At 40.4% G+C, this 12,123-nt stretch overlaps 1 protein-coding gene across 2 annotated transcripts; it reads right to left on the reverse strand.

Moving 5' to 3' along the window:
* Positions 1–2,789: 2,789 nt before the first annotated feature.
* LOC134069574 (pleckstrin homology domain-containing family S member 1-like) lies at positions 2,790–10,876 on the reverse strand. Of its 2 annotated transcripts, none has more exons than XM_062525556.1 (16): positions 10,842–10,876; positions 10,344–10,395; positions 9,809–9,891; positions 9,339–9,463; positions 8,954–9,088; positions 7,979–8,030; positions 6,923–6,991; positions 6,624–6,812; positions 6,224–6,295; positions 5,915–6,034; positions 5,712–5,767; positions 5,575–5,619; positions 4,596–4,691; positions 4,203–4,301; positions 3,989–4,097; positions 2,790–3,718 (listed from the first exon to the last, which is right to left on the reverse strand). In XM_062525556.1, exons 2-16 carry the CDS (start codon positions 10,357–10,359, stop codon positions 3,674–3,676), a joined length of 1,311 nt encoding a protein of 436 aa, XP_062381540.1. In that variant the 5' UTR covers positions 10,360–10,395; positions 10,842–10,876; the 3' UTR covers positions 2,790–3,673. The 2 variants fall into 2 exon arrangements, with proteins under 2 accessions (XP_062381540.1, XP_062381539.1); XM_062525555.1 differs by having other exon boundaries at positions 2,792–3,718; positions 3,989–4,100.
* Positions 10,877–12,123: the final 1,247 nt, after the last annotated feature.

A 12,123-nucleotide genomic window follows, 5' to 3' on the forward strand; every position in this document is an offset into this window, starting at 1 on the left:
CCCTTATCTGTTTGGTTTAACCCTAATGCTTCGGTGTCCTGGAGACCAATTGAGGAAAATCTTTCGCAACCTCACAGGCTACAAGATCTGGGGCCTCATTTATAAAACTTTGCGCAGGATGTACGCCAGAAGATGGCGTGCGCTCAAAACTCAGAAAGTGCGTGCGCACAGAAATATTCTGATTTATAAAATCGTGCGCACGCACGTTCCACGCCAATTTCCCTTTATAAATCAAGCTCTACTCTACATTTGCGGCACCTATGCGTACCTCAAGACACACCCATAATTGCTTATAAATATTCAGCGAAACGCCCTTAATGAATATTGATGTCTGTGGACAACATGCCAAAAACAGCGGGAAAGACAAAAAACGCAACTTCATTGACTGTTTGTGGGTTCATAAATGGCGTGAGCAGCCACCGTTTCAGCGGATATCCACTGTCACCTACAACATAACTTGAATGAGTAAAGGGTGAATGTTTAGAAATGGTTGAAAAATTGCTACAAATTCTTTTAGGATTTACACACAGGATTTAAACACGATTCGCCCGCACCTACAGTAGAAGCCACCATCGCGCACAGCTCCAGCATTCAGTCTGCGCCCAACGCTGCTACAGTATGTCTCATGAATCAGGCCAACATTTGTGAGCAACATGTCCGTGTCACATATATAACTTGGACATTGAGGGAATGAAAATGCTTCCTGTTAACAAAGGCACATTTATTTTCACTCTGTGGTCTTATAGCAATATGACAGCAGTCAATAGCACGGATCACATTTGGGAAATTAGACTGCGTTTTTATTTGCCTGTTCACCATGTAAGGAAAGTTGATGTAGTTTGGTGATGAAGCAGTTACACCTCCTAACACGTCTGGCAAAATTCGGCTGAAGGTTGGCTATTCCAGTCCGGTCAGCCAGTTCTCGATTCAGCCAGTGGCAAGAAAGCCGATGCAAGTCAGCACTTACTGTATATAGCCTACCATTTGCAAGCTAACAAGCAACATGTTTGAGCCTTGATTATTGACTAATAACAAAACATGCATGAAAGCCATAAGTGGATAATTAACAAAACATACATAGGCATAGCCTATCAGCATGTCTTTCTCGCATCAAATAAGATGGATTTTTTGACGGGCGCACGAAACAACAATCAACCACGTTTTAGATTTTAAACAGGATTAGGTTAAGGCAGTTATGTCATTGATGCGTCATTGCGCGATGTTATGCTTGTGTTAAACTTCAATTATTGAACCAATTTCGGGTCGTTGTACCTGTTTCCTCCTGAGGTCGCAGTTTCTGCTTTTCCCTTTTTTGTGCGTACGCATGGGTCAGAGCTTGCGTGGAGGTGCGCACATTTTCCCGTCAAGTTCACGTTTTATAAATACCAAAGCTTGCGTAGAACGAGGCGTACGCATTCTTTTGTGCGTACGCATCGTTTATAAATGAGGCCCCTGGTGTTCTCCAATATACCGCCTAAAGAGGCTAAAAAACGTCTAGGGCCTCTGATGTCTTTTTTGCTCTCAACCTGTTGCTCTGCAATGAAACATGTTAGAGTAAATCTTAAATGGCACACACATTCTCCCGTATTCAATAACTTTTCTCTTCTTATTGGTAAACTTCCTTTTTCTTTTCAACAATGGATAAGGGAGTTTATGTTCTCCAAGACTTGTATGATGACAACGGCTTAAGAACTTTTAATGATTTAAAAGCTGATTATGATTTGCCTGGCACATCATTTTTTTTTTACCTGCAGTTGAGATCGGCCATGAAGGCATATGGTGTCCCATGGGGTGTACCACTTTTGACACACCCACTGCATAAGTTACTTGCTGTACAAGCACAAACGCGAGGGCTGGTTTCTAAACTTTATATTTTCATTTCTCAACCTCATGTAGCTTTACCAATAGAAAGTGTATGGTGCAGGGATCTACTCTCTACAGAAGAGGGTGATATTTGCTGGGACACAGTATGGGAGAATTTACAGGATACCTCCAAAAACCCTGACCACCAATTAATACATTTTAAATTCATACACAGAATGTACCTTACTCCAAGAAAACGTCATGCTATGAAAATTGTCCCATCTCCTAACTGTCATCTATGTACACTTAATGTTTCAGGGACTTTTTTACATATGTTTTGGGAGTGTCCCAATGTGCTTGACTTTTGGAGACATCTATGTCCTACTTTTAGTGAAATGCTTGGAGTAGATGTTCCACTGTCACCGACCTTACTTTTACTTAATGATGACTCTACTTTAGAACTCTCTCTACAGCAAAAGCGCATATTATGGGCTGGTCTCACTGCAGCAAAGAAAATGTTAGCTTTGCGATGGAAACCGCCTCACACATTGTCATGGCAGCAATGGGCCAACTCTTTTCTAGATATAGTTATGATGGAGAGATCTGTGGCCCGGCTACATGGAGCTAGTCAGAAAACTTTGCGTGCATGGGATGAAGTTTACACTTTAGTTAAAGAAAGGGTGCAGCGTTAATGTGCTTGAATATTCTTTTTATAATGTCTGTACTATATTTGTATTTTTCTATCTTTTATTTTTTGGGGAGTCGCCATGGGTTGGGGAGGGTGGGGATATTTCGCTCTGTTTTAGTGATGTAAAAGATTTTGTGATATCTTAAAGCATGTACGGTCATTGTATTTCTACCTGTATTTTGTAAACAATAAAAAAATTGGTCACAAAAAAAAAAAAAAGATCTTCAAAAATTGTCTGAAGACTCTGTTTGCCTTGTATATAACTATTTCCTTATCCTGATAGTCATGGTTTGTGTATGTTCATGGTTACTCTGTCTGTTTAATTATGTTTACTATATGACTATATGACTTTAACTGTTTAACTGTAATGGTAATGTTATGTGTATTGATGTAATTGTAGCTTTTGACAAAAGTGTCTAAGAACTACAGTATAAACTAACACAGACTTCTCTGATGTTTATGATTTATTTATTTTTCAGGCAGTTTATCGGGGATTCCAACGTTTGAAAAATACTGTACATCCAGTGCTTTTTCTATTTTTGTTTTCTATATATACAATGGAATACAAAACAAATACATGAAGATAAACAAATGTGGAATGTTTTTTTCTCTCTGAATAAATTTACTTTCAACATTGTTTCCTCACTGTTTCCATAGTGAAACATATAAAATGCCTACAGATTTGTTTACATCTCTTTACATCACATTTTTGTTTACATCACCCATTTTTATGGTGCCAATAATGGTGCCTGCGGAGGGCACTGTATACATGTGTGTGTACATGATTGCAGGTAGGACTTACTGCAGAAATACTGTTTACAAAGATACGCCAAGATACACCCACAAAGTTCTTCAGAGATGGTAGAGATATCCTTGGTCACAACCATCTGTTGTTTCAACTCAACGGGCTGCGAGAGGTAAGAATGTCATCTTAGTCGGCTATTAAATGATTCTTGGCCTCTTTTTTTGGCCATAGTCTCTTTTTGAGCACACAAAATGCACTTGCATCTTTCCTCTTGATTGGAGAGCTGTGCTGTCATGTCATCACAAGGAGACAGGGGTTTGTGTTTGCAGCTCAAAGTCATTAAGAGACACGCAGGGTGAAACTTGTCTTTGACAGACACAGAAAAACACACTCAGAAAAGGGCCACACAATGATTCACATGGAGGAAAGTTCTGCTTTCATGGCTGGAACTCACTAGACAGCCTCCGAATGGTGAGCGTCACCTGTTGGGGGAAATGGTATACTTTAGCAATGCAACTGAGAATTTATAGTACTTTCCTGATTATCATAAGGACAGTGTTTTAGGCTAATTAAAAATAGTGTATTAAACATGATTTATTAAACAGTACTTTACTGCGGAAGTTTATAAACTGTTGTAAATAGTTGGTAAATGATGGCATGAATTTCTCTCTCTCTCTCTCTCTCTTCTCTCTCTTATACACACATACAGATAGAGAAAATAAGCTGTTGTTGCTATGTAACATCATTTTTACCTCGTTCACCCTAAGTTTCTTCAGCATGAACTCCACCTCCTCCTCGCTGTCAATGTGCAGATTATTGATGGCCAGGATTTCGTCTCCCTTGAGCAGCAAGCTGTCTCTCCTACTGCAATTCAGAGGATGGCACTTTTATTGTAGGAGGCCATAACAGAGTACAGATACTGTACATAAGTAGACACATCATTTCCATTCAGAATTGGTCAAATACCCTGGCGTCTCTCCATCCGATGTCAGGTCCAGGTGCTTTTCCAGATCCTCTCGGCTCACACAAACCTCCATCTCAATGGGTGTGGGGAGGATTTGGCAACTGTACAATAGTAAGCAGAAACATAGGTGATTATATGTAAGAGATTACAAAACGGTAGCAAAACATTTTTAAAGACCCATTGTGGCATGTTTCTCTTATCGTTTTGGCAAGTAGCTGTATAATAAGCAGGATAATGTATCGTCTGCCAGTAATCATCGGAAAATAAGTCCCTTCAATACGAACCAAAACCCCTCTGTAGCTCATCGGGGATCTGTCCACCCTGTCTGAATTTATTTTACAATAATTACCGGCGGACAATACATTATCCCTTATGTCTAGAATGGAGCTACTTGCCTGGCCCCCTTTTCATCAGTCATTGTAGGCCTATTCATGGTGGGACTGTTCTTCGGTTGTCCATCATCAAAAAAATCACTGTCTTCGGAGTCCACACTGATCAAAAGAATGGAGATTTTTAAACTTTATTTTTTTTCCCCCCAAGGTGCAAACAAGACTTGTTCTGGTAGCCTAAATAAACCACTTGTTCTGTTTAAACTTTGTGGTCCCATCTGCATATCTGATGACAAACAGAGAGCAGCTCACTGACATCTCAACAGTAAAAAGGGCTTTCTGTTATATAAAAAAACCCTTTCAGGTCATTTAAAATTCTGCTGAACTTCTTTCAGACATTCTTGTGTGTAAACAAAATACTGACGCAGATCCTAGATTCAGTTGCCTGGCAAAGCCGCAGTATGTGAGTGATGTAACAGAAGGAAGAATACACCATGGCGGTGGCTTTAGAGGACATTGATATCAGATGTGTCATAGTATTAGGAAACAACCTGAGGTTAAAGGAATAAGTCTACTGTAATTTGATCTATAGGACAGAACCAGTTAGACTGGCACAATAATACCACCTTTGTTATTGTCTATGAAACAATGCAACAGTGAGGTCTGGACTGTAACTCTGTTTTATTTTGGGAAATGTGCCCGCGTTGTACAGTATTTTGATTAACTAGGCAAATGTTGGTTGGTTTTCTGAGGTAAATTGCCTGGTGGATGAAGATGGGCCAGATCATCTCGCACTAAAAACACAAAAGGCTCTCCAAAGTACTTTGATACCAAATAGTGCCCCAGTATACCCACTCATTTGGACCATCCAATATGAGATGGATTGTGGATAGTGTACAGAACTGCACTGATGCAAACACTCAAAGTCATAACATCTGTTTCACCAGAAGTTTGACCAGCAATAATCAGTTAAGGAGCAGTTAAGGGACAATTCACTTCAATAAGCGCTCATGGAAAGAGAATGTAAAGAACTAAAAGCACTCACTCCTCTGACGGCTCCTTGTCCTCTGCCTTCATTGCTGCATTGCACCTGTTATGATGATTAAGTTCAGCAGTCTTATTACAGAGGCATATACTTTAAGAATACCGTAGATCAGTGCATCGTAATGATGAGTTACTTACAATGTAGCCATGTCCTCATATATACCGCAGTCGGCCCCTTCCTCATTCTCGTCACTCTAAACATATCAACATGTTTTCAGGTTAATCTCTCTCCCTCTGTCTCTTGCCTAATCTGTCCATTTGTGTGTGTGTGTGTGTGTGTGTGTGTGTGTGTGTGTGTGCGTGTGTGTGCATGAAAATGTGCTTATGTGTAGAATGTCTACCTTTGGCACCTGTGGCGATGCTTTCTCATGAACAGCAAAGAGACGTGCTGGGCTTGTGTCTCTTGGCAGACTTGGTGGTGCCAATGGCATTGACTTTGGCCTGACTTTTTTGTCATAGATCTACATTAAAGCACAACACAATTAGAGCATTCTTTTTTATGTAACAGACACAAACACACACATACTGTACATACACACACACACACACACACACACACACACACACACACACACACACACACACACACACACACACACACACACAAAGACAAAAAACTCTGAATTGCAATACTGAAGCTTGACACACACCAGCTCAGTTTTTTTATTGGTCCAAGATTTTGGAGGCTCAGACTGGGTTCTCCGGGGACCTTCGTCCACATTCTGTAAAAGAGGCATTTGGATAACATTAATCAATACTGGTTCATTAATACTGGTTAATACTGGTTAATCAATACCGGTAAGCAATTGGAAAAAGCTAGACAGCATTGTTTACTGTATCTTATCATTCTATGAATGCATTTGATTTATGAACAGAATAAGCAGATTATGAATTATGAACAGAATGTGCAATAACTCTCTGCTCTCTCACACCTACTGTGTATGCGCGAGCACGCGCACGTGTGTGTGTGTGTGTGTGTGTGTGTGTGTGTGTGTGTGTGTGTGTGTGTGTGTATGCATGTGCATGTTCATATGTGTAATGTGTAAGTACCTGTAGTGCTGCTATGACAGGCAGACTGGATGGAACAGCATAAATGTGCTCCTCAGCTGCAGATGGGCCTGTGGCCTCAATCAGGGAGGCTTGAGTGTTGGGTCGATACGGAGGCATCAGACAGACGGGTCTTTTTACTGGCTGACTTAGTGGTGGCATTGACTTTGACTTGGCTTCTCTATCAGAGGCCTACATTAAAGCACAACACAGTTAGTGACTATTCCCCACACGCACGCTGTATTAAGAAAAACACATTAAAACTCTGTATTGCATGTCAGATGCTGAAGCTAGACACACACCTGATGAGTTTGCTCAGTCCGAGGCAATGGAGGGGCGGAGCAGGTTCTGGGTTTCCCCACATCCACATCCTGTGAAAGAGGTGTTTGAATTAATACTCACGCAATTAGAAGACAGCTTTTTCTACTGTATAATTACATCCTATGAATGTTGTGGATTTATGAACAGAATAAGCAGAACTGTGCAGTTAATCATTACTGTTAATACAGTTACTGTATATCGTGTGGAAAGGTCTGCAGATATTTTCATAACAAAAGCTTTCTGTTTCTTTGTTCTTCCTCTATAGATAAATATTATACATTATAATAAGAAGCTGTAGTCTTTGACATAGAATTTCATATTTTCGGTAACACTTTACTTGACGGGTTCGTTCATAACGCATTCATAACAGCTGTCATGAGCTGCACATGAATCATTCATGACTGTTTCATAAAACATGACTCAACATTCATACCAACCCTTTCATGAATGTGGAAGACAAAACGTCAAAAACTTGTCAAAATAAAAGTCCAACAATCGCAAATCAGCATTGCTGTCTTTTTTGTTTTAGCCAACCTGATCATGTCACATCTTAGTCAACGGGGAAGTCCAGTGTCCAGGATAATGTAGTTTTTTGTTTGTCTGTTTGTTGATTTTATGATAATAACCTCTGAAGAATGCATAGGCCTACTTGTCTACACCAATGACTGTATATAAAACAGGAATGTCCAACCACTCAGAGATCCACAGATGGTCAGTAGTTTACTTCCCAGTATGATGAACACTTCACAACTCGTATAGTAAAGTGACATTTGAAGTAGACTTCATAAAATATTCATGAGATGTTTACAAACGCTGGAATGGATTCATAATACCCTGTATATGGATTACTAGATTGTTGGACTTTTATTTTGACAAGTTTTTGTCATTTTGTCTTCCACATTCATGAAAGTGGTGTTATGAATGTTGAGTCATGCTTCATGAATCAGTCATGAATGCTTCATGTGCAGTTCATGACAGCTGTTATGAATGTGTTATGAATGAACCCGTCAAGTAAAGTGTTACCATATTTTCTTTACCTGATCATACAGAACGTTGTAAAGGACATCGAACCAGCCATTGGTTTCCCAGCTGAAATATAAGGAAAACATAAAAAACGTAAAACATTATTGTATTTCTCCAATATTTCCACAGAAAATCATCCAGCATTTACCAACACATTACCTCTCGTGTTAGTGTGTGTGTGTGTGTGTGTGTGTGTGTGTGTGTGTGTGTGTTTTGTGCATATGTCTGTGCTTGTTTGTTAATTTGCTGTCTGAAAGATTAATGTCGCAACTGACTGGCATCATAATTTCATTTTCAGTGGTAACACCGCCCCAAAAATAGCATGTACAGGTGCTGGTGCGAGGCCCTAACTTCCACACCAATGCTGCCTGGCTCCCTGTGAATGTGGCGCCTGTCTCCTTTACAAGAGACAGGCAGAGGGAGGGATGGGCCAACCCAGCTGCAGCTCCCATAAACCCTGCGAGAGAGACAGGAACCGCTGGAGCAGCCCTGACCTGACCTCAAAATAACACTGACCCAACACGCAACGCTCCCGTTGAAATGCATACTGTAACATTGGTCTTGGTTAAAAACACAGAAAAACAGCAGCTAACAAACAAGTTATTGAAAATATTCCAGTGTTTAAACACTTAGATGCCTTCAGGTGCCTTCAGCAGCAAACTTTTGTGCAGTTTTACAGTTAGATTACTGTTTGGATCATTTGTGAGGTTACTTGCCTCTGGATTATCAACTACACATTATGATGATGATGATGATGATGAAAGTAATAATAATGACAATAGTAACAATAATAATGATAATAATAATAATACGGTAATAATAGCAAAAACGAGTTTAATCTAGTTAAATGTAGCTTGCTTCTCAATTTTAGCTTCATGATCAGTAAACGTATGAGGTTGGAGAGATAACAAGATGAAGCTATGATGTCAACATTTGATGGGGAAAGAATGTAATTCAACACATAACCATTATTGCGTGGGCTGTCTGACCTGTTCTCTCCGACGAGGAAATAGTCTCGGCTGTTGGCACGCAGTAGGAGCACACAAGAGGCTGGGCATCTGAACATTTTGTGAATACATCCCCACATACTATGGCTCTCTGGGCAGAAGAGCAGCGTACTGATTCTGAGGGGACACAGAGAAGAGCAGAGTTTTACTTCAGTGATACAGCTCCAGTAGATTTCAATTTAAACAATAGTGGTGTCATTTGGATGGCCACAATAGCCATTCAGTGGTTTGCTTGCTATTACAGAAATTGACCGAAGAAAACGATCAGCAAAAAAGGTAACCATAAACAATAACATATTCATATATTTTCAGCACTCAATATGCTCAATGAATGGCTTTGAGCACTGTGTACAGTATGTGGGCTTACTCTAACAAGTCTATCTCTCCCAGAGCTTTATTCCTCTCCTCACTTCTGAAGTACTTCAGGGTGTAAACACCCTCGCTTGTCTTGAAGAGTACAAAAAAACGGCGCTTCCAAGATTTCTGTGATTTCTGTGAAGACACGACTGGATTAGGACAAGAGATGGGCATTCTCTGATCACTGGACAGTGCATTTTATTTCCATCTGCAGACCATTATGTTTCATAAGACACATTATACAGTTCAGCTCAACTCAAACGCCCATCGTGATCAGTCACTTGATGCTGATTTAGCTGAATAAGTGTAACAGAATGATGATGCAGCACTATTGAGATTTGATCTGTGTGTGTGTGTGTGTGTGTGTGTGTGTGTGTGTGTGCGTGTGCGTGTGCATGTGCGTGTGCGTGTGTGTGCGTGTGCGTGTGTGCGTGTGCACGCGTGCGTGTGCGCGCGCGTGTGTCCAGTCCGTGTACACACCATTGAAATCAGAGGACCAGGGGACTTGTGCAGGTAGCCACTTCTCAATTCCTCTTCCTGCGTGTAAAACTTGGTGTTTGACACTGAAATAGAGAGACACGAAAACCAGAGAAAACTCTCAAATACAAACACTGACAACACAAATGCTAAAAGTTACGCTGATTGAGAATCAATTCATGGAAAAATAAGTGAAAAGTACAGTATAGCTAAGTCCTGGTGCCACTACATCTACCTAAGTGATAATGTTAGAAATGTTAATACTGTAATAGATAAAGAGACAGAGAGAGACCCGACTGCAACACTCTTGGACCCCTGCCAGGCCCCATTATTGCTATTATTAGTATTGGCAATAATACAAGTAACACACATTATTTCTAGTATCATTTTTTACTATCAATAATAATGATTGACCTTCACAAAATGTCAAGGTGGTTCTATACTTTAAAATGGCAAATTATTTTCTATTGCCTTGTTTGATATCAGACTTAATTACTAGATATTCCTTATTGATGCACTTCATCCCCGGGCCACATACCTTTTAACTTGGACATTTTCAAGATAGTGCTGGATGTTGCTGCTGTTGATGCCTGGGGTGCCAAAATAAGCGTTGTGAAGATAAGCTTATGAACAGACGAATGTCTTTTGCCAAATGTCATACACAACTCTATATTGACTTAATGCAGATTGCAATAAGTCAGCGCTTTCAGTGGAAATACATAAGCCTACACAACACAAGCCATGAAAAGATTGGATGTAGATAGTCCAAATGCAATCCTCAGCATCATCACACTGTTATGAGAAGTTATGACGACTAACTATTTCAAATATTAAAAGCATTTTACGAGAAAGAAATAGCGGGAAACAGTAGCAGCATCTACTGTTACCCTCAAAGTGCAACATTCAGATTTCCATACACTTTTGGGTCATTCTCCACTATGACCTCTATCTGTCAAACCCAATATCCCTCTTTATTGTACAAAGATGTCAACTCAGAGCAGACATCAAAATGTGATGAAATTAGATCGTCTCTTACCTGAGTGAAGATTTCTTCGACTCTTCTTCCTGAGTGCAAATGAGATGGTCTCTTTACCTGGGTGAAGTTTTCTTCTTCACCGGTTACCTGAGTAGTAAGGGAGGGCCCAAGAGGGGAGGGTTTACAGGTGTTTCCTTTTGGTCAGTGTCCAGGGACTTTCTGGATCCTTACTCTTTGATAACTGTTCTAATGCATTATACTTGGCTTTGAAAAGCCTAAGTATGTCCATTATATACAGTATGTACAGTACATATACTGTATGTGTTTCATTGTCTGCAAACATACATTTAGAAATTGCAGTTTTAATGAGAACAAAATAAGACAATTAATTAAATAAGCATCTTGAGCTAATAGTAATAATAAGAATTTTAAACCAAACTTACAAGTGTGTGTTTTGCCAGTTTTGCAATAGCCAAAGCCACTCCCACAGAGAGGGGATTTCTAACGAATTAATGGTTTTGCTGCACTTGAACATCCCCAGTTCAATAAATTATACACTTCCTTGTGTGTGTGTGTGTGTGTGTGTGAGAGAGAGTGGGTGTATGTATGTATGGGTGTGTTAGTATGTGGGTACTCTGCCCGTGTGGAAACATGGCTGTGTGATTTAGATTTGTGATTTAGAGTGGGGGCAGGCACAGCTATAAACCCCTGCCCTAATTTCCAAACACGCGGCCAACGTTCCTCCATCGGTCCAACCCGATGGCACAGTCACTCTTCATGCCACCTAACCATCACACCTACCATACCTACCTACCTACTCAACCCCCTCCCCACCCCACCTACCACCCACCCTTCCCCTTATGCTGTCTCACAACACTGTGGTGTGTTTTTCCTGTTGCATAAGCAGTCAAAAAAAGAATGTACGGCTCTGATGTGCATGAGAAGGCAGAAAACAAGGAACATGTTGTGTGTTTGTGTTTCTGCATTGCTGTGTAGTTTTAGCATGGCTGCACCTGGTTATGTATAGAAGCACATGGCTATATATTTAGCAGCCACGCTTCACTCACAACATCCGTCACTGAGCCATCTTTTTTTAGTTTTGTCACATCACCATATCTGTGAGTAGGTAGGCGTACATTTTCACAGCTTTAGAGTAAATAAACACGAAGGGCCGCCGCATTTACGTGACAAAGTGATTTGTCATGTGTGTACACCGCCCACACACACTCACTCACTCACACACACATAGACAAGCATGTTAAACCCATAAACTCATTTTTAGACACTCGTTCACTGACATAGCAATGCAGCCATCTGTGCCACCCTGGCACCCTCGCTGTGG

This window comes from Sardina pilchardus, chromosome 22, assembly GCF_963854185.1.
Source record: "Sardina pilchardus chromosome 22, fSarPil1.1, whole genome shotgun sequence".
NCBI lineage: Eukaryota > Metazoa > Chordata > Actinopteri > Clupeiformes > Clupeidae > Sardina > Sardina pilchardus.

Coding starts and splice junctions, on each gene's coding strand:
- LOC134069574 (XM_062525555.1), bottom strand. Junction 6,813..6,922: donor GGACTGAGCAAACTCATCAG/GTGTGTGTCTAG, acceptor GCTTTAATGTAG/GCCTCTGATAGAGAAGCCAA. Junction 4,302..4,595: donor ACTGATGAAAAGGGGGCCAG/GCAAGTAGCTCC, acceptor ACTATTGTACAG/TTGCCAAATCCTCCCCACAC.